This window comes from Trichosurus vulpecula, chromosome 8 (assembly GCF_011100635.1).
Source record: "Trichosurus vulpecula isolate mTriVul1 chromosome 8, mTriVul1.pri, whole genome shotgun sequence".
In the NCBI taxonomy this organism is placed as follows: domain Eukaryota; kingdom Metazoa; phylum Chordata; class Mammalia; order Diprotodontia; family Phalangeridae; genus Trichosurus; species Trichosurus vulpecula.
In genome coordinates, this window is record NC_050580.1 from 9,867,935 (window position 1) to 9,894,231 (window position 26,297).

Below are 26,297 nucleotides of genomic sequence, written 5' to 3' on the forward strand. Positions count from 1 at the left end.
TAACAATGGTACCTACCCCGCCTTGTTGGGATCAAATGAGAACATACCTTTAATGTTCTTTTCAAACCTCAAAGTGCCCTACGCATGTTAGCTATGATATTACAGTTTCAAGATGTAGATTATGAGACAGAGTCTAAATGCTACAACTACAGGCGGTATGAAGATTTTGTTTGGTTTTGTTTTCAATTACAATACACGAAAACAGAAGAGAATTGATAACAGAAGATCCTTTTAAAATTTTCAGGAGGGGAAAAAACTACATTTTTATCATTTGAAACACTTAGCTTAGCTCAGAAAGATAAGAATGGAAAGGAAAGCTGCCTACTGTTCTTAGAAACACCTTGTACTGCACAGTCAGACTATCCAAAGATGTTGGATTATAATAGTAAAAAAATACTCAAAAAGATTTGAACTGAGAGTCTATATTGAACTAGGTACTAAGAGTTAATGTGGTAAGCCCGTTTGCAAACCTTTCTGCACCTCCAGGGTGTAGAAATCAAACACACAAAAATCAGGGCACCACAGCATGAGGAAGGGTTGGCTCTAGAATGACTCTGGTCCAAGCTCTGCCTCTGACACAGAATGGCTGGGAGGTCCTGGACAAAAACCTCTATCGCTTATACCGCCATACATCTCTCTAACTCTTCAAATTATAGATCACTTTCTATCCCAAATCAGTTTCCACAGTGAGAGTAACCTGCACCAATGAAATCACAGGTCCAAAGCAATTTTTAAAAAATCGTTTACTTTGGAAAAATGTTGAATATGTTTGACCTCCTTCTGGATGCCTAAGACACCATAATAAATCATTTCTTCCTTACCACTCTAAGTGATGTGCTCCCCCACCCCCACAATGAAGAAATTTTGTGGGCAAGATCTTTCTCATCTTCTCTGATGCCTTCCTCCATACTCAAATTAAGGAAAATCAATGTTTGCACAAAAAATAAAACCCCAGTAGTGGATGGAGTGTGGCTTTAAGGATTCTTTTTTTGTATGTCACCTCAGACCTTGCTCCATGAATTTTACCAGTCACCATAAATAGAAATCCTGTGACTCTGAGGCTCTCCCACTCTGTCTTGGCCATGAACTATGGTCATTGCTTCCCTGCCAATCCATTCATTCCCTGCTAGGCAGAAAAGAACATTGCTGAATGTTCTGGATCAGCTAAGTGTCTGGATTTTGCTAAAGCTGGAAACATGTTCTCCAGTGACCCCTGGCCTCCCATTCGTGATCAGTTAGTTCCCCAGTAGATCTCCTACCCTGTATTCTTTAGTTCTTCTTAATAAATAAGTCATCATGCACAATCAGGTCTGCTGAATGAAACCACTGGGACCCTGGTGATTCTGAACTTTTGAAATTGTGACGCTGGTTGTGAGCTTTGATTCTTTGGTGACCTGCATACTTCATCTGTCCCTTATGCCAATATTCATAATTGCTCCTAGCAATATCTCCGAAATCCACTAAAAAACAAAGCTATTAGCCTTCAGAGCTTTTTAAAAATATGTATATATCTGTAGTAGAGGATGTGGTCATTTAAACAATGAGACTCTGTAAGGAAATCAAACCTGCCGAAAATGGGGTCAATGTGTTGCTTGGGTGCCAGCTCCACCTACCTCAAAACATTAGAACTGAAGTCCAAACAGACCCAGATGGCCTAACAGGGCCCACAGCACCTCCTGTAGACCATTTTCCAGACAGTTGTGCCTGATTAATCTACTTCACCCCCTAAATGTCCTTACAATCTTCAAAGAATCACACTGAAGGGAGTGACATTCCCTTAATGGATTTTTTAAAATATAGTCCAAGTAATTGATGCCATCCAATCCCCATTTGTTTTCCCCTGCTTCGCACATTTAAACCATTCCAAAATTCATAATGACTTGTCAGTGTCAAGTCTGGTGACCCAACAGCATTTGGAATTCCTGGCTTGGTGATGAATTACACCGGAGGCCCCACCATGCCCCGTGATGAATTGGTGTCTTTCTGCTCTGTGTCTACACAGAAGCAAAATTGATCTAATTAGATTAAGCAGTTCCCATCCAATTGGGTTATCTCTCAACGTTCTGACTGTAATCACTTTTGCTATGAGATTGGGAAGAAATAGAAATCAATTTCACGGATTTCATCACTTTTAAAGGAATGCAGCTAAATTATCAGATGTTGCTAAAGAAAGCCAAGAGCCACCTAACAGAGAAGTTTGGGCCTGCCCTTAGCCATTTCTCAAGAGCAAGCAGGGGTCATAGGAAGAGCAGTAGACTTGGACTCGGGATTCCTAAGCTCATATTCCTGCTTCCTCCTTTTTCTAGGCCTCCTTCTACTTGACAATGTCTTGTGTCACTATCTTTTTGCCGTAGCTGGTAGACTTTCACCATGCTTTTTTTGTCTCCCCTGGGGCCACTATGAATCGGGATTCTTCTGAGATGATGTTGGCACGTGATTCCTAGCTGCAGAGTAGCATCACTGGAAAGATATGGGAATTAAAAAAGCAGGTGTTTGTGGTATTTGTTCAGGGTCATTAAAAGCATCCCCCTTGGTAGGACATTTTCTGTGACCTCTTCTGTTCTTTTTGAATCTTTTTGTCTTTGAGCTATCTAGAAAATTATTTCTTGGGAGGCTTTGTAGTCTTGGCACTATTCTGTGCAGATTTTTACAAATATTTTGGTTTGGGTTTTGGTTTTTGATGGGTAAAGGAAGATGGGAGGGAGAAAGGACTAGCTATAGATTCACGAGAACTTAAAATGAAAGGAGCTCATTGAAGCATTTTTGTTTGTTTGTTTGTTTTTGTAGGGGGAAGGCAGGGCAATTGGGGTTAAGTGACTTGCCCAAGGTCACACAGCTAGTAAATGTGTCAAGTGTTTGAGGCCGGATTTGAACTCAGGTCCTCCTGACTCCAGGACTGATGCTGTACTCACTGCACCCCCTAGCTGCCCCCGAAGAATTTTTAAATATTTGGAAGAAAGCAGAAGAAAAGCCAGAAAGAAGAACAGACAAGTAGGATGGCTTGGAAAGTTATAAATCCTAGAGAACAGAGCTAGGAACAATGGGTGTAAATCAAAGAAAAACATATTCAAGAAATGCCTCTGAATCATCAGAGGCTCCCTGCAATGGAAGGGACTGCTCAGGGCAATGTGGGGTTCCACCTCACTGGATGGAGATTTTCAGTGAGAAGCATGACTAGACAGTCCTAACAATCAACACTCTTGGAAGCTGGATAGGAGATAGGGTATAGAAGGAATTGAACATGGTCAGGATACCTGGGTCTCAGGTTCGTCGGCACCATAAGAAATGATAGATGATGAAAATGATGAAAGTTCATAGAATTAGAGTTGGAAGGTCTCTTAGATGTCCAACAATCTCATTTTGTATGAGGACAAGCTGAGCAAAGCCAGTGTGGTGTTAGTAGAAATGGTGCTAAGTTTGGAGTCAGAAGGCCTAGCTTCAGTCCTTGTTCTGCTACTGATTGGCCTTGGACAAATGTTTAACTTCTTTAGACATCAGTTTCCCCACCTATCAAGTGAACTAGTTGGTCTCTAAGGGAGCTTCCATGATTCTACATGTCCCACGATTCTAATGATCCTACAGTCTAATCCCATGATTCTACAGTCCTATGAAGCCAGATGTGACGTGACTTGCTCAAAGTCACTTTAGTAGATGGGGAGCCAGGTCCTCTGGCTCCAGATCCAGCTGCTTCTCCATGAGACTCTTCTTCATGAATGCTAGATAGTAAATCCCCTCTGGAAATGAGGGAGCAGCGGTATGTGGTAGGCTTTTAAATTGAATCATGCAACTGGTTAGTGTGGGTTACAATGGAAAAGAAAAATTCAAGAGAAGAAAAAACATCTTGCAAAGCCACATGTCAGGTATTGTAGAGCATTGAGCATTGGAAGCCAAATGGAGAGAGCTCTTACTTTAGAAATTAGAAAATCACAATGGCTCTCTGGGTCTCATTAGATCATCAACTGAAAGCTAGAAGGAACCTGAGAAGCCCCTTATTTCACAGTTGGGGAAACCAAGGCTGAAAGAGCCTGAGTGACTTGCCCAGACTTGCACAGCTGGTATTTGAGGCAGGATCTGAACCCTGGTCTTCCTGATCCAGACCCAGAGTTCTATCTACTACATGTGATGGGATCTCACTACCAACCATTCATCTTACAGACAAGCTGAGACCAGAAATAATTTGACTAAGGTTACTCTACTTAATGGCACCACTGGGACCTCCTTCCTATCCATGACCTGGCTATGACATTGTTCTTCTGCCCCACCACCAAGGATTTGTTATTTTATGTTGCTTCTATTTTGGGATGAACTGGTCCATCAAAGAGGGCAGAAACTCAGGCATAGAGTTTCTGGGTCTGCACTGAGGACAAACACAAACAGACGTTCCTCCTGACCTTGTGAGAAAAGACTCTCTAGCTGGAGATTGCAGAAAGATCAATATGTCAGTTCTAATGTTATGTGTTGGAGGCTGCTCTTAAAAGCACTTGAATCTTGCCCTCCCTTTTCCATCCAGCCCTTGTTTTTAGAAGAAACCTCTAGAGTATCAGAGAAAAACTGGTTTTTGTTGTTTCCCGTTCCATTTAAAAGACATTCTCTGAGCCTGACGAGGCTCTGAATCCTGGAGTGGCCGGATCGAAGATGCTAATTCTTCTTCATTTTGGTGCATTGTCACATGTCGGTGCCTCCAGACTTTTACAATGGAGAGGTCAAAGTAGGCTGGGAGCGCAAGGGTGGATTCAGGGTGAATTCAGGCACTTCCCCCACCCTGTCCCGCCATGCCCTCTACATGACTCCCACAGTCAAGTTTCTGGGAATGCAAGAACAGCTCATCATACTCCAATTCCTCAAAGGACTGGAGTCTCATTTCAGCTCCTTTGGTATTAATCTTCCTGTCCTTCAAACCCTGAAATTAGTCTGTCAACAAGCTATCATCGATGGTATAATCTTTCTCCTACCCTACATTTTCCTGATACTTTCCACAAAATCGCACAATTTCAGAGAGATCCCACAGGCCCTCCAGGGCACAAGGGACTATTGACTTAGGAGTCAGTGAACTGGGTTCAAATTTGGGCTCTGCCCATCACCACCCAGTGACCCAGGACAAAACACCATCCTTCTTGATCTTGGTTTCCTCATCGGTGGATACTGGACTGAAGGGCCTCTGGTGCTCCTTCCACTTCTAAGTCTGGGGTTGTCTGATTGTATGACCTCTCAGCTTCCTCACACATGCTGCACTTCTCTGATTTCAAAGAGATCTAGCAATTATGTCAGTTTACTGTATGCCTCATTTTCTTCAACTCAAAAATTGTGTGTTTGGACTAAATAACCTCTAAACATCCCTTCCACCTCTAAATCTAGGTTTCTAAATAATTCTCTTTCCCAGAGACCCAACAAGTAGGCACCCACCCTTTGTTAGGTCTCACTTGAGGCAGCCTAAAATGGCATTCATGTTCTTGGCAACCATGTCACTTTGCTGGCTCGTGCTGGGCTTGGTATCCACTAACACCTCCAGCTCCTTTTCAGACTGACTGCTGCCTAGCCATGTACCCTCAGCCTTGTACTTGAGAAGTTGACTTTCTGAACCCAAGTTGAGAAATGAAGCCAGATGTCTCAAATTCTCAGTGAATTAGCTTTCAGTTGACATCGGCCAGGAGTAATAACTCTCTCTAAGGGATCTGTAAAAGCTTGCTTACTTTAATTGCCTGCAAAGAAGCAAGTTCCCGGGATCTGAAGGCAGAAAGCCTGGGTTCGAGTTCTGCTGCTGATTCACAAGTCATCTCTTCTTTCTGAGCCTCCCCTCCCTCACTAATAAAACAACCACAGAAACGTTCCCACTGCATCACACCATCCTTCTCCTTAAAGTGATGCCCAAATGGGAGTTAATGGAGCTAAGCCAGGGCCCCCCTCTTCCCAGTATGATCTAACACAAGTCTTTCCAATGGATTCCCGAAGCTCTTCAATCTGGTTCCAGTCTTGACTTTTATGCTTAAGAAATGTTTGTTCCTTTTAAATTTTTCTTCAAAAACCACATAAGTGTTAAGTTCTAGGGGCAAAATGAGTGAAAATTAACCATGCTTTCCAGGGTCCTGGTGGGGTAGGGGAGGGATCAGACTCAAGACTGACCTCTCCCCGTCCCCAAGGCCAGGCAGAGTTTCCAAACCAGGCTTGGAAAGCTGAGCTGAGGCTTCGGAGGCAATTTGAGCCCCTGAATCTGAATCTGGGGCTCTGCTCCTTCCGCCTCATGCAGCCTTGGACAAGTTCCTCCTTAAGAGGAAGAGATTGGATCAGGTGACCTCCATGGTCCCTTCCAGCCCTGTATCCTGTCTGCTGAGAGCAGTGGCTGAATGTCAAAGCTACATTTATTTCTGACCACCACCTGATTTGTTTTGGTTACTACCTAGGTGACCTTAGAAAAGTCACTTAACTTCCTCGGGCCTCAGTTTCCTCATATGTCAAATGAGGGATCGGAGAACCTTGATGGTCCCTTTTGGCTCTAATGATAGCATTTGATGATTAGGCCCACTCACAGCTGAATAAACCCTTTTCTTTTTGGTATTTGAATTGCTGAACCAAGTCTGGTTTTGCTCACCTTACATCAATCCGTTAGATGTGTTTCATCAACCCTTCTCGACTTTTTCCTATTTAAAACATGTTTGGGGTGTTTCGTTGTTAGTTTTGTTTTTAGTTTTTTGGGTTTTTTTATCAGCAGTGGGTCAACATGGCGAGGTCCCATGTTACTGCATGCATACATACTATATGTATTTCTTCAACTCAAAAATGGAGTGTTTGAACTGAATAACCTCTAAACATCCCCTCCATCTCTAAATCCAGCTTGGCTTTAGAGGACAATGAGTGGAACAGTGGCTTTTCAGGGCAGGGCTCATCTACTGGGACCTCCCCCAATGGGGGAAACTTGTCTGTCTCTCTTGAGTTAACAGAGCACCACATTTGCTCGTCTCTCAGCTGGAGATAAAAGCAGCACTACTTTCCAGGATTGTTGTGAAGACAAAATTAGATGACGTTTGTAGAGTTTTTTCCAAACCATAACATGCTTTATAAGTGCCAGCTATTACTGTGGTCATCTTCCTTGTTGTTATTATTTATGGCATCATGCTTTGGTGTCATGGCAGGGCAAGAGCTCAGGCATCTGGGACCCAGTCTGAATGCTTGCCTTTTCTGCTTCTCAGCATCCTCTTCGGTCTTAGTGGGGTCTCTTCAGCTTTAAAATTCTCTACTTGATAAATGGAAAAGAGAGGTGGGATGGTGTAGTGGGAAGAACATTGGGTTGGGGGTCAGAGAACAAGGGTCTGCTTCCCAGGCCTTCAGCTCAGTGACTGGGTGATCTCGGACACTTCACTTCATCTTTTGGCATGTCCATTTCCTTGGCCATAAAATGAGGGGGTTGGACCAAATGGTCCCCTCCATCCCCTCTGGCTCTTAATTGAGGTCTCATTCTCATCCAGAGGTAATGGTCTAATCGACCTTTTGTGTTTGTTTTCCAACAGAGGCCTCTTGGCTGACAACTTCACAACAACCCATTACCGGGGAGATGGCACCGATGTTTCCCTTGAACAAAATTACACGGTGAGTCTCCTATGTCTGAATCATTGGTTCTTTAGAGGGAGGCTGCGAGTTTGACATTTGCCCTCATCTCAAACTAAGCATATTGCCATGCTCAGATCCTCTTGCTAGGCACAGACAAGAATGGGAGGCTGGCACACCAGAAAAGATGACCTGATAAAGGTGCATACCAGGAAAGGCCAGGAAAGGTTTAAGTGACAGCATTTCCAAGCTGTGCTAGGAGATTCTGACCAGACTTGGAGCCAGATTCAAAGGTTTGGAGGCTGCCTTCCTGGGCAGACTAGTTCTGAAACCCCACCTAGGGATGCTAGGGCCAGCCCAGCAACCTTTTCAAGATCTTCATTTTGGCTAGGTTCTAGTTGAAGCCTCTAGGAGGCCCAGTGAAGAGGACCGGACTTGGTATCAGAAGCCCTGAGTTTGAATCCTGCCTCATTTACTCACTGTGTGATCCTGGCCAAGTCACTTCACCTCTGTCTGTTTCCTCATGTATAAAATAGAGATGATAATGCCTCATAAGCATTTTATGATGACCAAATGTGATACGATGTATTAAGTACTTTGCAAAACTTAAAGCGCTATATAGCTGCTAGATATTCGGGGGAATACATTGCAGATCCTTTGCTTTTTTTGTGTCCTGGACCACTTTGGCAACCTGGCAAAGCTCATGGACCCCTTCTAGGAATAGTGCTTTTAAATGTATAAACTAAAAATACATTGTGTTACAAAGAAAAACCAATTATATTGAAATATAGTTATTGAAATATTAGAGGAAAAAATCATGTTTACAGACCCTACATTAAGAATCACTGATCTAGACATTCAAAGAAAAATATCTGTAGCAGAATCAAAACTATGTGGACCAAGGGTCTCCTTGATGGAACAACAGGACAAAGACCAGATGCCAAGGGAAGGTCGCCTTTTGGTCTGGTGGCCTTCCCTTGGCCAGCTAACACACCTGAACACTTCGTCGACAGCTTGGGTTTTCCCAGATGTCCAACACATCTAGGAATTCCATCCCAACATTTTCTTCAAAACAAACTCAGCTCCTTAGCCCCTCCATGCTCTGGGCTACAGCCCAGCCCTCGGCCCCAGCCCCAGACCACTCCTAGTGAGGTGTTTGGTTTTTTTCCATTAAAGAGGGGCTTTTCTCCCAGAGGAGTAGCTTCTGACAACGTCACTGTATTTGTCAGCTACCCCTCTGAAGTTTCATGTATAAAATAGAGAAAAGAAAAGAAAAGAATAGTTGAGAAACTGCTGCGAGCCCTTATAAGAAAGGAGCCATGTGCATCCAAGGTATGATTAAATCAGCAATTGTGTTTCCTCTCGTCGGAGAGATCCTTTTTCTTTATCTGCCAAAATAAATGAGAAATGTGCCCTCCGTGCTGGGCATTGTCCCAGGCTCCTTCGTTCAGGGATTCGAGTGCTTAGGCCGCTAACAAGGTATCAGAGGCAGCCCCTTCACTCCGGCCAAGCTCATCTGCTCACCGTCTGTTGAACACAAGTCACTCGTTACCATCCCTATACTTTGTCAAGGTTCCATTGCGCCTCCTGAGAATTCTCCCCTCCCACCCCCACTTCTGTGCTATCTATCTATCTGCATCCAGCTTCTCCTTCCAAGCCCAGCTCAAAACCCAGGAGAAGGATGAGATGAGAAGGAGAAATGCATCCACAGTCGGGTGCACTTGGAACCATCGGAAGGGCTAAACACAAAGAATGGACACTTGCCAATAGGAAATGGCCCCATGCTGACTTGGAGGGGATTTTCTAATTGAGTCCCTCAGGGACCTGTGCTTGGCCTTGGAATATTTCACATTTAAATCCCTGCCTTAGATAAAGGTGGTTATGGCATGTTCATCAAATTTACAGATGACACATGGCTAACCTAGCGGGTGACATAGTCAGGAGCCAAAAGGATCTTGAAAGAGGCCAGAGCTTTGGACTGAATCTAATAAGATGAAATTTAGTGGGAACAATAGTCCAAGGTGGGGGAGGCATTGCTGGATAGCAGTCTATCTAAAGAAGACTTGGAGAGTGAGAGCTCAGTCTAAGTTGCTGCTGTGATAACGCAGCCAAAAAAGTTAATATGGCCTTTTAAGCTGCATGGAGAAAAAGGCAAAGAGCCCAGGACTGGGGAGGGAATGATATCATTGAACCAGGCCCTGGTAGAACCACAGCTGAAGTATCATGCCTAGTTCTGGGAGCCATCTTTAAGGGGGCCATTTATGGGCTGGGGAGTGTCCAAGGACAGGTGATAAAGGTGTTGAGGGACAGGCCTCAGAGTCATGTTGGGAACTGGAGAAGACTGGGGAGGGAGCATGATCACTGCCTGAGTATTCAAGGATCGCCTCATGGAATATGGATACTACCAAAGAGGGTGGCCACTGGACTAACCAAGCCAGATAAGCACAGTTTAGTCTCTTTCTCATTCATTTTTGGGGAGAGTGAGAGATGGTAAAGGTTTGAGGAAGGAGTATCCCAAAATAAAATCATGGTACAATAGAACGCTCCTCAGAATCATTTAATTTTAGACCTTCAGTGTTTGTCATACCCCAGAAGGAATCCCCACTGGCACAGTCTCAGTAAGCATTTATCCAGCCTTCTCCAGGCCCTGGGAAGGGCCCCTGCTGCCATCCATGCCTCCGTGTGCCCATCAGCCCAGGAAGTAGGGATGAGGCAGCTTGCGCTGAGAGCAGACATCTTGCGTCCAGATTGTTTTCAATTCTTATTTCCTTCCCCTGTTTGTTTCTTCATGCCCTCTGGTCTTTCTTGCTGTTTTCATTCCCTTAGCCAATTTTCTCTTCTCTTTTTTCCTTCATTCAATGGGAAGATGGGTCAAAGAAACATCATTTAAAATGAAAAGAAAAAAAGGCAAGGGCAAGGATAAATAAGATCCCCATCCCTGCCAAGGATGTTTTGGCCAAAGGTTGGAAAAGCTGTCAACTCAAAGTCCTCACTGCTCTCCCCAGATGTCCCCATTCCTTGGAGTGTCATTGGGAGCTGGCAGCTGAATTTCTGTAAAGATAAGGAACAAAAGATCAGGTCAGTAAATAAAAACCACCGACTATAAACAGCTGGCTTTCTAGATGCAGAAGGCACAGAAAGGCTTCCTCTATTCCCTCCTGTGGCCTTCTACAATGAGGCCAACAGATGTGGGTGGGGGGGGCCCTCTGGTGTTGAATCGGTCCTGAGGACAGTCAGAAATGACTGGCTAACCCCGTGTCCTCTAAAATCAGCACAGAATGGATTTTCATAAATTAAACAAAGGACAGCCATAAAAAAGAACCATTTTCAAGCAGTAACATTTTTGTCCTCTGGTGGTAAATATGCACCAAACTTTTCCATCGAACTGCAGGTCGACAGGAGAGGGCTGGAAAGTTGATGGCACATCTTTCACTGGGACAGGGGATCCTGAGAAGATGGATCATTGGGCCCTCCCCACATGGCTATTATCTTCCCAAGTAGAATATAAGCTCCTTGAGGGCAGAGGGAGTTACCAAAGAAGCAGATCAAGGGAATGCTATAGTTGTGGTTTTCTAGATTTTAGAAAAGCATTTAATAAAATATACTATCTTTGAGCAAAGATAGAGCTGTAGACTAATGCAGAGCCGGCTGGATTAGTTCAGAACTTGTTCATTGACTGAATTCAGAGAGTAGTCATCCAGAGTTCAAAGTCACTGGGGCAGGAGGTCCCCAGGGACTCTGGGCTCAGCCCAGTTCTATTTAACACTTTTATCAGTGACTTAGATAAGGACCCAGACAGAGGCTTCTCAAGTTTACAGATAATACAAAATTCAGAGGGGCAGCAGATTCACTAGGTAACAGTGTGGATCTAAATGGGCTAGACAGGCTAGAGAACTGGTATGACTCAATCAACAAGCAATTATTATGCACAGACTGGCACCATGCTAAGGATACAAGGAGAGAAGAAAACAGGCTCTACACTCAAAGAGCTTCATCCAGTAAGATGGCTAAATGCCCAGTCCTACACTCTGATTGAGGAATTCAGCCTGATGGGCACCAGATGGGAAGGAGAATGGAGGAAGTAAAGGGAATGAGCATTTATGTAGACCTACTGTGTGCCAGAGACTATGCTATGCCCTTTACAAATATTCTCTTTTTTGATGAAGGAAGAATGGCTAGACAACCATTTGTCTGAAAAAGATCAGAGGGTTTAAGTGGACCTCAATGTGAATATGAATCCTCTGCTTTGGGGCTCAGTGCCCTCTGCCCTGGAGTACAGGGCTCAGACTGGGCACCGAAGCTTGGGAGGCCTATTGATAAGCTGAAGAGTGTCCAAAGGATGTCTGTGTCATATGAGCATCAGTGGAAGGAACCGGGATGGTTAGGCTAGAAAAGAAAAGTGTAAGGGAGGGACTGGTGAAGGCACTGGTAGATGGGCCCGAGTACGCAAAGGGCTGGTCTCCAGAAAAGGAACCAGCTGACTTCAGCTTGGCCCCAGACGGTGGAACGAGGTGAGTGGAAAGCAAATTGAGGCTTAATGTAATAAAAACATTTTTTAAAAACTTTCTTAAAAGATATTCGAAAGAGGAACAGGGTGCTCTGAGAGGCAGCGAGCTCTCCTTGCTTACAGACTTTTGAGTAGAGGCTGAAGAACCATGTATCAGGTATAGTATAGTGGGATCCTACTGGACAGGTTGGTGTAGGTGGCTGCTGAGGTCAGAAGATCAACGCATTAACTGACAAACATTTAGTAAGCACCAACTATGTGCCAGGCACCGTTCTAAGTGGTGGCGACCCAAAGAGAAAAGGGAAAGTCTCCACCCTCAAGGAGCTTCCATTCTGATGGGGGAAGGCAATATACACATAAACTCTCATATATTAAACGCATCCAAAGCAGAGCAGTTGGAATGTCCCCTGTGATGAGCCATGTAGACCTGAAAGGGGCCTTGGAAGTTATTCAGTAAAGCACCCTCCTCTAGGAAAACAATTACTCCCTTTCCATCTACATCACTTCCAAAAATGCCTGTCCCCCGCCTTCACCTCAACCAGGCAACCATTGAACAAGACCAATAAGAGATGGGGGAGGAGAAAGCTGGTAACAAAACCAACCGATCTATCAATCAATTCCGATGGTGCCTGCAGCCCCTCCAGCCTCGGCGAGGGAGGAGCTCCATTTTCTCGCCTCTTCTCCAGAACCAAACCTGCCCGTTATTATGACGCTGCATTCAGTTTTCTTTGGTTATTTCCACTCCATTGCTGGAGTCATTGTGTGTATTGATCTCCTGACTTTGCTCCCTTCACTTCTCCTCATTTCACAAAGTGTGTCACACAGTTTTTGTTGTTTCTATTGTGTCTGACTCTTTGTGACCCCATTTGGGATCTTCTTGGCAGAGATGCTGGAGTAGCTCGTCATTTCCTTCTCCAGCTCATTTTACAGATGAGGAAACTGAGGCAAATAGGGTGAAGTGACTTGCCCAGGGTCACCTAGTAAGTGTCCGAGGCCAGATCCAGGCCCAGCGTTCTATCCACTGCACCACTGAAAAAAAAGCTTGATGATCCTTCTGTTCTAGCCTCTGATAAAGATACACCTCTTCTCCTTCTTAGACCAACCATTCTAAGTGTACCCTTAATCTCAGTTCCTCCTATCTTCCCAATAACAGATTCCCTCTGTCTGTCTGTCTCCTCTTAGTCTCTTTCTGTCTCTCCCTGTCTCTTTCTGTCTCTCTGTCTCTCTGACTTTGTCACTCTCTCTGTCTCTGTCTGTCTGTCTCTGTCTCTCTCTCCTCTCTCTCTCTGTCTCTCTGTCTCTCTCTTTCTCTCTCTCTGTCTCTGTCTCTGTCTCTTCTCTCTCTGTCTCTTTCTCTCTCTCCCCATCTCTTCTCTGTCTCTCTCCCTGTGTCTCTCTGTCTCTGTCTCTCTCTGTCTCTCTTTCTCTCTCACTCCCCCCTCTGTCTCTCTCTCCATCTTTTCTCTGTCTCTCTCTTCTCTCTCTGTCCCTCTGTCTCTGTTTCTCTTGGTATCCATCTCTCTCTCTTTCTGTCTCTGTCTCCCTCCCTCCCACCCTCTCTTACCTACAGACAAGCTCAACTTTTATCCTTCTGTAGAACTTTTCCCATGATGCTGCCATGCCTTCAGCTCTCACCTTGTAACTCTGGTCCTCCCCTGTGCTTAGTGCTTCATCTACACTCCCTGCCTATGCGTCCTTAGCTTTCCAGTCATTTTCCACCTCCTGCAGTCTGGCTTCAGAAGCTCCTCTCTCCAAAGTCATCAATGACCTTCTCATCCCCAAGTCCAGTGGCCTCTTCTCAGTGCCCATCCCTCCTGATCGCTTGGCTGCATTGGATGCTGCTGACCACTCCCTCCTCCTGGCTCCTCTCTCCTCTCCTGCCTTCTGGAGAAGTGACTCATTCTCATGGCCAAGGACACTGATTCCAAGGACTTGGCTTCACATCCTCACTCTTGTATTCACTGCCTGTGTAGCTGCTGGGCCTCAGTTTCCTCATCTGTAAAATGGAGAGTTGGGCTAGACCATTGCTTAGGTTCCTTCCAGCTCTAAACCCCAGGAACCTAGTTGTCTGCTAGCCCTTGGTCTCTTTTGCTGGACCAGCATCCGTGTTCGATCTCCTACCCTTGGGTGTCTGCCCTGGGCCCTCATCCTTTCTCTCCATATTTTCATGGTTGACCTCCTCAGCCGCCATATAGCCTAGTGTTGTCTCTACATGGGTGACTCCTACCATAGTTCAGACGTAAATGTTCATTGCTGTTGAACTAATCTCGAGTTAACATAACTAGACTTATTCTCTCAGGACCAAGGCACACCACCAGCTGTTTGGAGATGCCAAGCCTTCGAAGGTTGCCATAAGCACTGTGAGAGCAAGGGACTTGCCCAGGGTCACACAGTCAGGTTGGGTCAGAGATGGGGCTCAAGTCAAAGTCATCTTGAATACAAGTTGTTTGTTGTTTGTTGTACTTTGGTTGCATCCAACTCCCCGTGACCCCATTTGGGGTTTTCTTGGCAAAGATACTGGAGTGGATTGCCATTTCCTTCTCCACCTCGTTTTACAGATGAGGAAACTGAGGCAAACAGGGTGAAGTGGCTTGCCTAGGGTCACACAGCAAGTCAGTACCTGAAGTGAGATTTGAACTCAGACCCTCCTGACTCCAGGCCCAGCACTCTATCCCCTGCAGTGCCACCTAGCGCCCTCCTGAATCTAAGTTTCATTATCTCTTCACTACACTACAGCACACTGCCTTGCTAGGATTAATAATACTAATATTAATTTGACACATTTCCTGAAAAATGAAAAAATGGTGCTAAAAGCAACTAGGTAAAAGCTGAATAAGAGATCAGTTTGTAAAGGCAGTACGTTTTCATTCAGCTAAGAATGTTGGGATTTTCAGCAGAACTTGGTCTTCAGGCCTTTCTTCACTTTTCTCGCACTTGTACGTAATGGCATTTTCCTGTTTCTGGCCCCTGTGCCCAGATCGTGTTCTGTGGAGGCCCATGCTGATGCGTGCGGGGCTGCAGAGTCAATGCTGCATCCATCCCATGAGCAGCATCAGTCACCACCTGTGCCCCCCTTTCATTTTCACCTGCATTATAGAGGGCTGTGAACCACCGACCTCTGCCCATTCTCCAGCCTGCCTCTATCTGTTGTCTGGCTTTGAACTCCTGAGAGGCCCCTGTGGACCTGCTTCTCATGCTGGCGCAGTAATGGTCCCAGGAAATGATCCCCTCATGGTCTGAAGGCATTCATTCTGAGGGAAATGGGGCCCCATAGGACTCTCCATCACAAAGGCCCTTCAGGAATGGCTTTGATTCAGTAGTCTCCCCTCCAGCAAGGTTACTGTGATCCCAGAGAATGTTGTAAAAAGAAGTTCTAGCCCAAGCAGAAATCTTTGGCAGGCACGTGCCCTGGATGTGGCCCCTTCTCCAAACTTAGACTTCCCCTCTTGGATCAGACCATAGATTTAATACATGAGGCTATTTCCTCTTTGAATACTGACTTTTCATTTGGATGTGGGGAAAGCCTCGATAAGCCTCAAGGCCTCAGTGTGAATACATACATTAAGAGCCAGAGTGTACACACTTGCTTTGTGGCATGAACCCAGGACCTCTGTCATGTTTGCTTCCTATGTGACTGCCAGTTGTTTTTAATATACAGCCAGACTTGGGCTATTTAAGGGAGGAGGAGGAAGGGAGGAAGGAAGCAAGGAAGGAAGGAAGGGAAGGTGGGAGGGAAGGAAGGAAGGAAGGAAGGAAGGAAGGAAGGAAGGAAGGAAGCAGGGAGGGAGGAACAAAGGAAGGAGAAAAAAGAAAAAGAAGAAAGGAAAAGTCCCCTATATTTGGAGCAAATGTTCTTTTCGTATGCTGTAATTGAATTTTCTGGGCCTCGTACCTTGACAGTTCCATCTTGTGCCACCCCCCTGCCTTCTCAGGGCCGTACTCTCTCTCTCATTCTCTCCTCTCCTTCTCTCTCTCCCTCACAAAAGCAAGGAAATCTTTAGAAGCCAGCTTTTTGAGGCAGCAGGATTAAAAAGCCCGTCTCGTCTGATGCTGAAAAGGTTAATTAATGCAGGGAGATGTGAATGAGCCAAGTATTAATAATTTTTCCAAAGTGCCAGGTGGAAGCATGAGCGATGGCTTTTCTCTGCCCTGCTTTTCTAAGGCTCCATCCTCAGTGCCAAATGAAGGAGATGTGTTTGTCACAAGCTGGAGGTTGGGGCCTAGTTTGTAACCTTTCAGGCCACTAAGTGGCACAAGAGTGTCGAACCTGGAATCAGGAAGACTTGAATTCAAATCCTACCTCAGAACCTTACTAGCTCTGGGCAATTACTCTCTTTCCTCCTCTGTAAATTGGGCCTGCTGTGAGAATCAAAATCAAAAGAGCGATTCCATGGAAAGCGCTGAGCAAACCTAGAGCGCTAGGTGGATGGTGTTGGTATGATTTTTGCCAGCAGTAACTGCTAACATTCGTAAGGTGCCTTAACGTCTGCAGAATGTTTCCTGGCTGCAGCCTTGGGAGCAGCTCCGGGCTATCGTCGCCCGCATTTCACGGAGGAGAAAACTGAGACCAGAAGGGATGAAGTGACCTGGGAGGGGGGGGTCACCCTTTTTCCTTATCCTTGTTGTTGATCATCACAGCACCCCCCCCATCGCCCCCATGGGCCCCATACATCATGATGGTCATTTCCAGCCCGGGCAGGAGCCGCATCCCAGTTCATTTTGTCAGCCCCACCATGGAGGAGCTTGTGTGAAAATGATCAGAAGGACCCCGGTCTAGACACCCCATGGAGAGCCTCAGGAAATGGGGGCGGGGCTGCAGGGGGAGGGGCCTCGGTCTCCTTCGTTCACCCCCAAACACCCCGGTAGCATTTTGTGTTTTACAGAAACAAGAACATGGTTTCTGTGGGATTCAGACATTCATCAGGGATGGAGAGAAGCCCTGGGTTCAAATCTTGACTCCGGCTCTTACCTGCTGTGGGACCCTAGCCCGAGGGCCTTGTTTTACCCACTTTTCCGATGGGGATAAAAAGATTGACAGCCCCGACCTCATGGGATGGCAGGCAGTCTGATGTGAGAACAGCTTGAGGCACCTGTCCAGGGTCACACAGCCAGGTTCAGGGGCAGGACTTGAACCCACGTCTTCCTGCCTTGTAGACCAGCTCTCTCCATGCTACATCAAGCTACCTGGATAGACGTGTAAATCCAGTGCCAGCTCACCGAGTCCTGTATGTGGGACAATAACCTTGCATAAAGAGGCCAATTTCCTGATAAGGAAACGGTGACCAAACATTTCAATGACTTACCCAAGGTCAACTAGCTAGTAGATCAAGATTCGAACCCAGGCCCTCTGACTCCACACACAGTTCTCCTTCTGCTGTTCCCTGCACCTTGGGAGTATTGATTATTGATAATTTCTCCCATGTGATCCAGCCTGCAAGACTCCTATCCAGTGCTGGGCCCAGGTCACTGCCTGGCCACAGCCTCTGTCCAAGACCTAGGTTCTGACGGGCCAGGTCCATTGGCGACCCATTCTAAATGCCCATCATCCTCTGGATAATAAGTTCTTAAATATGCTTGGTTCTTCCTCTGAGAATTATGAGGACAGTTCCTTTGGAGTGGCTGGAGGACATCAAGGGGTCGGGTACTGCTCTGGGGCGTGATGTAGTCAGGGTCATGTCTTAAGTACATTTCCTAAACTGGATTCTGTAGAGTTTTCTCTGTGTGTGTGTGTGTGTGTGTGTGTGTGTGTGTGTGTGTGTTGCTCTCTGTCTCTCTGTCTCCCTCTCTGTCTCTCTCTCTCTCTCCCTGTCCCCCTCTCTCCTCTCTCTTCTCTCTCTCCTCTCTCTGTCTCTGTCTGTCTCTCTGTCTCTGTCTCTCTCTCTCTCTCCTCTCTCTCTCTCTCTCTCTCTCTCTCTCTCCCTCTCCCTCTCTGTCTCTCTCTCTCTCTCTCTCTCTCTCCTCTCTCTCTCTCTCTCTCTCTCTCTCTCTCTTCTCTTCTCTTCTCTTCTGTCTTTCTCTCTCTCTGCTTTCCGTCTCCCCACCCCTCTCACTCTCACCCTCTCTTTCTCTCTCCCTTTAGGGTCATTGTTACTACCATGGACATGTGCAAGGACATCCTGATTCGATGGTCAGTCTCAGCACTTGCTCTGGACTCAGGTAAGTTGAGGCAGCTCCCCTTGCTTGCCTTGTCTCTGACACATCACAGCAGCTGCTGACTCTTCCCTGGCCCCTCAAACTTTGCCATTAAGTGGAGAGATCTCAGCGTCTGCCAGAGGCACTTTGTTCTCCCCCGGAGAGGCAGACAGGCTGGCAGCTGATCTCTCAGGATGGCCCTTTGATGGGGTCCTCAGGGTTCGGAGTTGTCTCCTCGAGAGGCTGAGCCCCCAAGTTCATTTCAGCATTATGGGGGAGGGGAGTTCCCTTTCATCAGCACAGTCTGAAAACTTCCTCATTCTCAGGGCCTAAAGTCTTGACAGCTCCCAAGAACCTCTGACTTCTTTGATAAATAACAAGGACCCTAATCATTCAGTAACTACATGACTGAGTGGCTGGGATACCTCTTGGGTGAAGCTTGGGAAGGCTCACTCAGGCTGATGACCCTTCGTGCTAATGGGCTGTGGCCTGAACTCAAGAAACAATTCCCTTCCAAAGCCGGACCGTCTGGCCCTAGGGTTTACTCGCAGAGCTGTTCCAGATCACCATAATTAGCTGTAAATTGGCTCTTGTGTTCTCCTTGGAAAAACCAGGTTCCTTGTCAGATTTGCTGGTCTCAGCCCTTTTGGTTCCGGGCTTGTTCAGCTCAGGAGCCAGCAGCCAGGACCCTCAGGGTCTGCCTTTCAGGCTGGCTTTTGGCCCTGAGCTGCATTCTTCTGGACTGTGAAGGAGGCAAGCTGGCCGGCAGGCCTTCCCAGGAGGGATGGAGGGGAGGAAGGAGATCTCACCCAAACACTCCTCCCTGCTCTTGGCTTTAATTATCAGGGCCTGCAGGCTCCACAGAAGAGCCCCTCCTGGCCTGTGTGGTCATGGACCCAGCATGGCCTCCTCCAGGCTTCCTCCCACAGATGGTGTCTGGCCCCCTGCTCAGGTGCCCAGCTGGAGAGAAGGCCTCAGACAGGCATCACCTACAGAGTGACAGCAAGGGCCTTCTCTGTACTGACCTAAGTGATTAGGCCAGAAACTCCACTTAAAGTTAACTGGAGAAAAGTGGACCCCTCAGTGCCACTGAAGACTCAGCTCCATGATCAATCACTGGGGGGAGGGGGGGTGCAGGGAGGTTCCTTCACCAGCACAGGGCTGACAACCAAATGCTGGCCAAGAAGCAACATCTAGCCTGGACCTAGATCCGAGAAGACCTGGGTTTGAATCCTGCCTCAGATACTGGCTGTATGACCCTGAGTGAGTCCAAGCTTCTGTCTCTTCAAAATGGAAGCACTGCACTCGGTGACCTCCAGAAGTGTCCAACTCTAAATCTATTGACCGTTGGATTCTAGAATCCCATAATCAAACAGTGTAGGCTCCGCATCCTCCCTTGCCCCCATAACGAGAAGGCCATTGGTAGGGGCGGGTCTCGAATCCCAACGGGCATTCCCGGGATGTCTGGGGGCTATTTGGGGTTCTGGATCTGGGATTCCATCAATGTAGGTGGAAGGCATGCTGTACTGATAAAGCCACATGACCTCCTGGGGACAAATTAAAAAAGGAACTCTCAGTATGGAAACTCCTTTCATCTCTGTAGACCTGTAATGTTTCAGGCAGTGGGAGGACAAATGACTGGCCCACAGTCCCACAGCTGCATGACAGAGGGAGGATTTGAAACCAGATTTTTCTGTCTGCAAAGCAGTTCTCTATGCATTATTCCATGCTGTATTTCACTGTGGTTAGTATGTAAACATATTTCACAGTCACAGCATCGTAAGGTCAGAAACCTAGAGCAGAAAAGGAACCTTGAGATCCAGCCCCCTCCCCTTATTCTACAGTTAACTGAGGCTGTGACTTACCCAGAGGTAGGGGGAGAGAAGGGAGGGGAGCAAGCATTGGCATAGAGCCTCCTTTGTGCCAGGCACTGTGCTAGAACTTCACAGTTATTACGTCATTGAATCCTCACAACAATCCTGAGAGATAAGAGCGCCCATTTTACAGTAGAGGAAACTGAAGTAAACAGCCTTTAAGTGAAGTAGCTAGTAAGTGTCTGAGGCTGGATCTGAACTCAGGCCTTCTTGACTGCAGGCTCGGCACTCTATCCACTCTGCCACCTAACTGCCTAAAGCGAGTGCTAGGTGTCAGAGCTGACATTTGAGCCCGAGTTCTCCCCTTTCCCCTGTATCATACGCCTCCTTGATTTCCTTGTAGGTGATCAAATGCAATAAATGGATTCTACAGTGCCAGAGGAATGAGTTTTTGGAGGAAATATCTCCAAAAGACCAGAAACAAAGTGCATGATCATTAATTGAGGAATAGAATATTATTATTCTGTGACACTTATCATCCCTGGTCCACCATCTGGAGCCCTTGGGTCATGTAGATCAAGTGCTGCCTACAGTAACAGTGTGTCACTATATACCTCAGTCACCCACCAGATAGTGTGCTATATAAATCACCAGTCCAGTCGCCTTATCAGCTTCTTTCTGACTCATATATGGGATAGGCTTCCTAAGAGGCTTCAGTAGACCTGCAAGTGGGATGTTTCCCAGATTGCAAATGCTTAGATTCCTCTCCCCATCACTAAGCCTATTCTCAAACAACCATACTAAGCAGTTTCAATTAACCCTCACAGTCTAGATGTGAACAATAGTCTAGAGAATGAGGCAGAGTATTGCTAAAGATATTAAAATAAGAAATCTATTAAGTGGGCTCGTCTCTCTCAGTTCACAATGTCCTGCATTCACTGGCCTCATAGTTGGCTGTGATCATATGGTTTATAGGAAGAAAGGGAGGAAGGGAAGAAGGAAGGAAGGAAGGAAGGAAGGAAGGAAGGAAGGAAGGAAGGAAGGAAGGAAGGAAGGAAACAAGTGTTTATTAAGTACCCGCTATGTACTAGGCACTGTGCTAAGTGCTTTACGAATATTATCTCATTTGATTTATAATGTCCTGGAAAGTGGGTAATATTATTATCCCCAATTTATAGTTGAGAATACTGAGTCTGGCTTTAAAGAACTTGCCTAGGGTCACATAGCTAGATTTAAACTCAGGTCTTCCTGATGCCAGACCTAGGCTCTATCCACTGAATCACCTAGCTGCCTAATATAAATAATAAGGATTATTATAGAAATGGAAAGAAAAGAGATGAGGTCCTCATATGGATGCATCTGTTTTTAGCCTCTCCCTAAAGTTTTGCTTCTCCTCCAAGGTCTTTGACTGGGACTAAGAGGTGGAAGATGGAAGAGGAAGTCCATACATACCTACACATTATGAGAAAGGAAAAAGGGAAAGGGTCACTGGATCCACTGGACGTGGATCACTGGCCCCCAGTGGATGAGGCACCTGGTGATGATGATTGAGAATTCCAGACCCCCAGCTCCCCTCTGTAGAGGCAGAATCCCAGATTGTCAGAACTGCAGACTTGGAGGGGAGCTCTGTAGCCCCCAGCCTAGCCCACACCTGACCAGAAATCCCCTCTCTGATAACCCTCTGTCCAGCCAGTGAGCTGGTTTCCCACTCCATCACCCCCAAACACTTCTGCACACCCAGCAGTATCAATACTGTTGATCAGGGTTATCTCATTGCCAGCGAGCCTCCAGGGACCTCCCCTCCACAGCCTCCCAGTCCCGTCCACTCAGCCCTCCTCACATCACTAAGCCTTTCTTTCTCCACAACTCCAAGTGTTTGTTAAGGCACTGAGACAGACCAGGCACTGCCTCTACCGTGAAAGTTCTTACTATGTCCTTGAGATGACAAGACGATGATGTAAGAAACACGTGAATAAATAAAAGCGAGTAAATACAAGGGAGGTTGTACTTGAATTTAGCAAAATCACTTGAGAACAAATATTGGCATTTTCTATTTCATTTTCCCTCAATTCACTCCTGATTACCTTCCCAGGGAGGAAACAGAGACTCATAGAAACTCTGCTTTGAAAATGTTCTAGAGCTTTTGAACCGTGGCCTGCCTTGTTCGAAACACGGGGGAGTGATGAATGATTCCCCAAAATGCCAACTTTGGGAGATAAGAGGAAGCATATGGCTTTTTCTTGTCCTGAAGGAGCAAGGACAGAATGTGGGTGTCTGTGTGTGTTTGAGTGTATGCATGTGTGTGTCTGTGTGTGAGTGTGTGCATGTGTGTGTCTGTATGTGTGTGAGTGCATGCATGTGTGTACATGTGTATGCATGTGTACATGTATGTCTGTGTGCATGAGTATGTATGTGAGTGTGTGCATGAGTGTATGTGTGTATATGTGTGTGTGCATGAGTGCATGCATGTGTGTGTACATGTGAGTGTGTGTGTTTGTGTGTGTGTGTGTGTGTGTGTGTGTGTGCTGTGATGACCAAAAAAAAAACAAATATAGAAAGAGCTAATAAATGTTGGTGTTACTTTGGTTATTACTAGCAGCCCTGCAGCTAGCCTTTCACTTACCCTTGTGCTGCCTCTTAGAAGCCTGAACCTGAGCCAGGAGACATGGGTTCAAATCCTGGGTCACACACTTACTAGCTCTGCAGCCCTGGCCAAGACACAGAACCGTTTACAGCCTCAGTTTCCCCATCTGTAAAATGAGACTGTGATATCCCTCTACCCAAGAAAGGATGAGTCAGGACCCCTCCTGACCCCCATCCCAGAAGACGCTGGCTCTGCCTCCTTCACAAGAAAGCACTTTGTACACTGAGGCATGTCATAGAGTTGGAAGCCCCCTCCGAGGACGCAGATTACAGCCCAGCCACGCCACCCACCCGGTGATGCTTAGAGTGCAGATGTCTGTGCCCTAGGGCCTGGGCTCACATGCCTCCTCAAATGCTTTGCCACCAGGATGACCCTGGGCAAGGTCATGAATGTCCTCCAACTGTTTTCTCTGCTGTAAAAATAGGGAGGCAGCTGGACGTCCCTCAGGCCCCTTTAGCTATGGGTGGGACCCTCTAACTCCCCAGTAAGTTTGCAGTGCGGGGTCCCCCCAGGTGCTGGGAGCCTCCAAACACTGTGGAGAGTGGGCTCCCAGCATTAGTTAGACCTTGGCACAACGGCTCCTGGGATCATTCATTTGGATCTGGAAGGAGGCTCCCAAGGAGGCCCCCTCGCTAAATCCCAAAAATGTAAAGTAACTTGCCCAGAGTCACATAGTCCATAAGTTGTCTCTGGCAGGATCGGAACCCAGGTCCTCCTGGCTCCAAGGCCTGTCCCCCATCCCCTATATGAATATTCTGATGCTAATGAAGTGTGAAATGTAGGTATTTGGGCTGAGGAGTGCAAGGGAACAATCCGTATCGGGGAATTTAAAATGTGACAGCCAGAAAGTTGTCTTTTATCTAACCTAATTTCCTCCGGTACAAGTCAACCCTTTTTTTCTCCCTGTCAGTCCTTAATGGGGATGCAGCTACACGGCATCTTCTGGCTGGTAAATGCCAGCATCTTGCCCTTGAAGTCTCGGAGCTTGGGACAAAGGGAACGTCAGAGCATCCCAGCGGCCTTTGAGAGGCCTCTGCCCTCGTATCTGAAATGAGGAAGCAAAGAGTGCAGGAATGCCTTTCTACCTGGGAATGGAGGGCCCGGGAGGAGACCCAAGGTGGCAGACATCCTGGAAGACAGAGGAGGGATGGAAGAGCTGGAGGGAAGAGGGAAGAAAAGTAGAGGAAAGCCGAGTGAGTCAGGATAGGAGTGGGGAGAACAAGGGATGAGCTCGTTCAGTGCCTGCCTTCTCCTGGGCGAAACAGCACATACGTTGATCAGTCAATTCAAGGTAAATACAAAGGAGAGTTGCTGGAGGAGCTAAGGGAAAGTGAGCACCCCAACACGTGCACGCTGCTGATTGTCCAACCATTGTAGAAAGCATTTGGGAGCCTCACCCTTAGTGTGAGGCAGCTGTGACCCAGGGATACGACTTTCAGCTTGTGCCCCAAAGAGGTCAAAGAAAAAGAGGAAGGAGCCGCGTCTGAAAAATATATATTTGTAGTAGCTGTTTTCGTGATAGCAAAGACCTGGGAATTAAGGGGGTACCCATCACGTGGAGAATGGCTGAGCAAATGGTGGTACATGAAGGTAATGGAAGCTATTGTGCTCTAAGTAATGAGGGAGTAGTTCATGTTGCCTTCATCGCAGCTCTCTCATGTGCCCCTTCTCCCCACTGACTCTGCCACCAGCCGGGCACAAGCCCTCATCCCCTCCTGCCTGGGTTACTACAGTAGCCTCCTGGTGTGTCTGCCTGCCTCATGTCTCCCCACACCAGCCCATCTTCTGCTCAGCTGTCAGAGTGCCTTTGCTTCATCCCAAGTCTGACCATGTGTCTCCTCTAGTAAATAAACTCCAGGGTCTCCCTGTTACCCAGAGGATCCAATATAAGCTTGGTTTGCCATTTAAAGATCTTCCTAACCAGGCTCCTTCCTCTTCCCATTCTCCTTACACATTTCTCCCCATCCACGTGTACTGGGCCCCTTGCTGCTTCTCCCATAGGACACTCCATTTTTATCATCTTTATACCTTTGCATTGGCTGTTCCCCATGCCTGGAATGCTCTTCTCACCTCTGCCTCTCAGAATCTCTGGTTTCCCTCAAGCTTCAGTTCAAATGCCACCTTCTTCAGGAGACATTTCTTGGTCCCCTGCCTGGTAAAGCCTTTCCCTCTAAGGTTGCCCAGCATCTCTCCCATCTGTATTGAATATGTATTTTAGATACTTCTTGTCTCTCTCACAATCTCCTTAAGGCCAGGGGCTGTGTAATTTTTGTCTTCATACCTCCAAGTGGTACTGTGCCTGGTACACAGTAAGTGCTTAATAAATGCTTGCTGATGGATTGAGTGACACTGAAGACTTTCCTTTTAGCTTTACGGATCTAGACACAGCACTCAGACTATCCACCTGATTCCTTCCCTCTTACTACAAGCTGTCCTTCACCTCCTTCCCCAGTCTGACCCAGGCTTGATGGCACCTTTCTTGCTCTTCATGAACACCAAGCATCCTTGGCAAATCAGTGCACCCTACTTCTAACCACCAGCCATCCTTCCACTATCCTCAGAGCCATCTGCAGCTTTGGTTCTGCTTCCATGGGAGTGCTCTGTGACTCACAGCTGAAGTGCATCACTAGACGGGCTTAGGTTCTATCCATTAACAGCCGGCTGCACCAGCAGAGAAACCCCCAAGTTACATTGTCAGCTTGATCATCTACCCAGTAGAGAATCCAAGAGAAGAGAGAGCTTTGCAAGATTAAGTGCTCCTGACAGAGTGGTTGATTAAAACATTATTATCTGGGAACTGGGGTATCTGAGAATAAAAGATAATTCAACAATGTGAAAAAATGGCTGGAGTAGCATGAGTTAGTGGGTATCCAAGAAGTGCCAGGAAAGTGGTGTGTGCCAAAGACATGTTGTAAGTGATCCTGACTGTCTGCGGGAGGCAATGATTTCATTAAATCTAGTACATTATACAGCTTTAGGGAAAATCAAGGAGCTGCACCTTCCTGCATTACTCCCAAGGACATTGACCAAAGACTGGGAAGCCAGGAGAAAATCTATTCTGGAAAGAGAAACAAGGAGGGAACCAAACAAATTGTTTTTTAAAAGAAAAGGAAGATAAGGGGAGAAAAAAACCTAGAAATGGTATACTAAAAAGAGAAGAGAAAAGAGAAAAAGGACGTTTTCTGAAGAGAAGAATTGCTACATTAAAAAATCAGTCATACAAATTAGGGCCATTTTTAGACATTTAAAACAATTTTCCAGTGGTTCAAATGTGAAACTCAGTTCCTAAGTGACTTTTTTTCCTCAATAGTATTTTACTTTTTCCAATTACATGTAAAGATAGTTTTCAACATTCATTTCTGTAAGATTTTGAGTTCCAAATTTTTCTCCTTCCCCAAGACAGCAAGCGATCTGATACAGGTTATATATGTACAATCTTTTTAGTCATATTTCCCCATTAGTCATGTTCCAAAAAAAAGAACCAGAACAAAATGGAAAAACCACAAGAAAGAAAAAATTTAAGTAAAAATAGTCTGCTTTGATCTACATTCAGACTCCATAATTCTTTCTCCGGAGGTGGATAGTGTGCTTCGTCATGAGTCCTTCAGAACTGTCTTAGATCACTGTATGGCTGAGGAGAGCTGAGTCACGCACTGTTCTT

General features: G+C 46.3%; 1 protein-coding gene across 1 annotated transcript in view; it reads left to right on the forward strand.

Moving 5' to 3' along the window:
- ADAM12 (ADAM metallopeptidase domain 12) overlaps positions 1-26,297 on the forward strand; it is a 377,674-nt gene that overhangs the window by 199,585 nt on the left and 151,792 nt on the right. The window contains exons 4-5 of the mRNA XM_036736018.1: positions 7,503-7,581; positions 18,126-18,202. Of these exons, the coding sequence (XP_036591913.1) occupies positions 7,503-7,581; positions 18,126-18,202 (156 nt within the window). The remainder of the gene's footprint in view (positions 1-7,502; positions 7,582-18,125; positions 18,203-26,297) is intronic.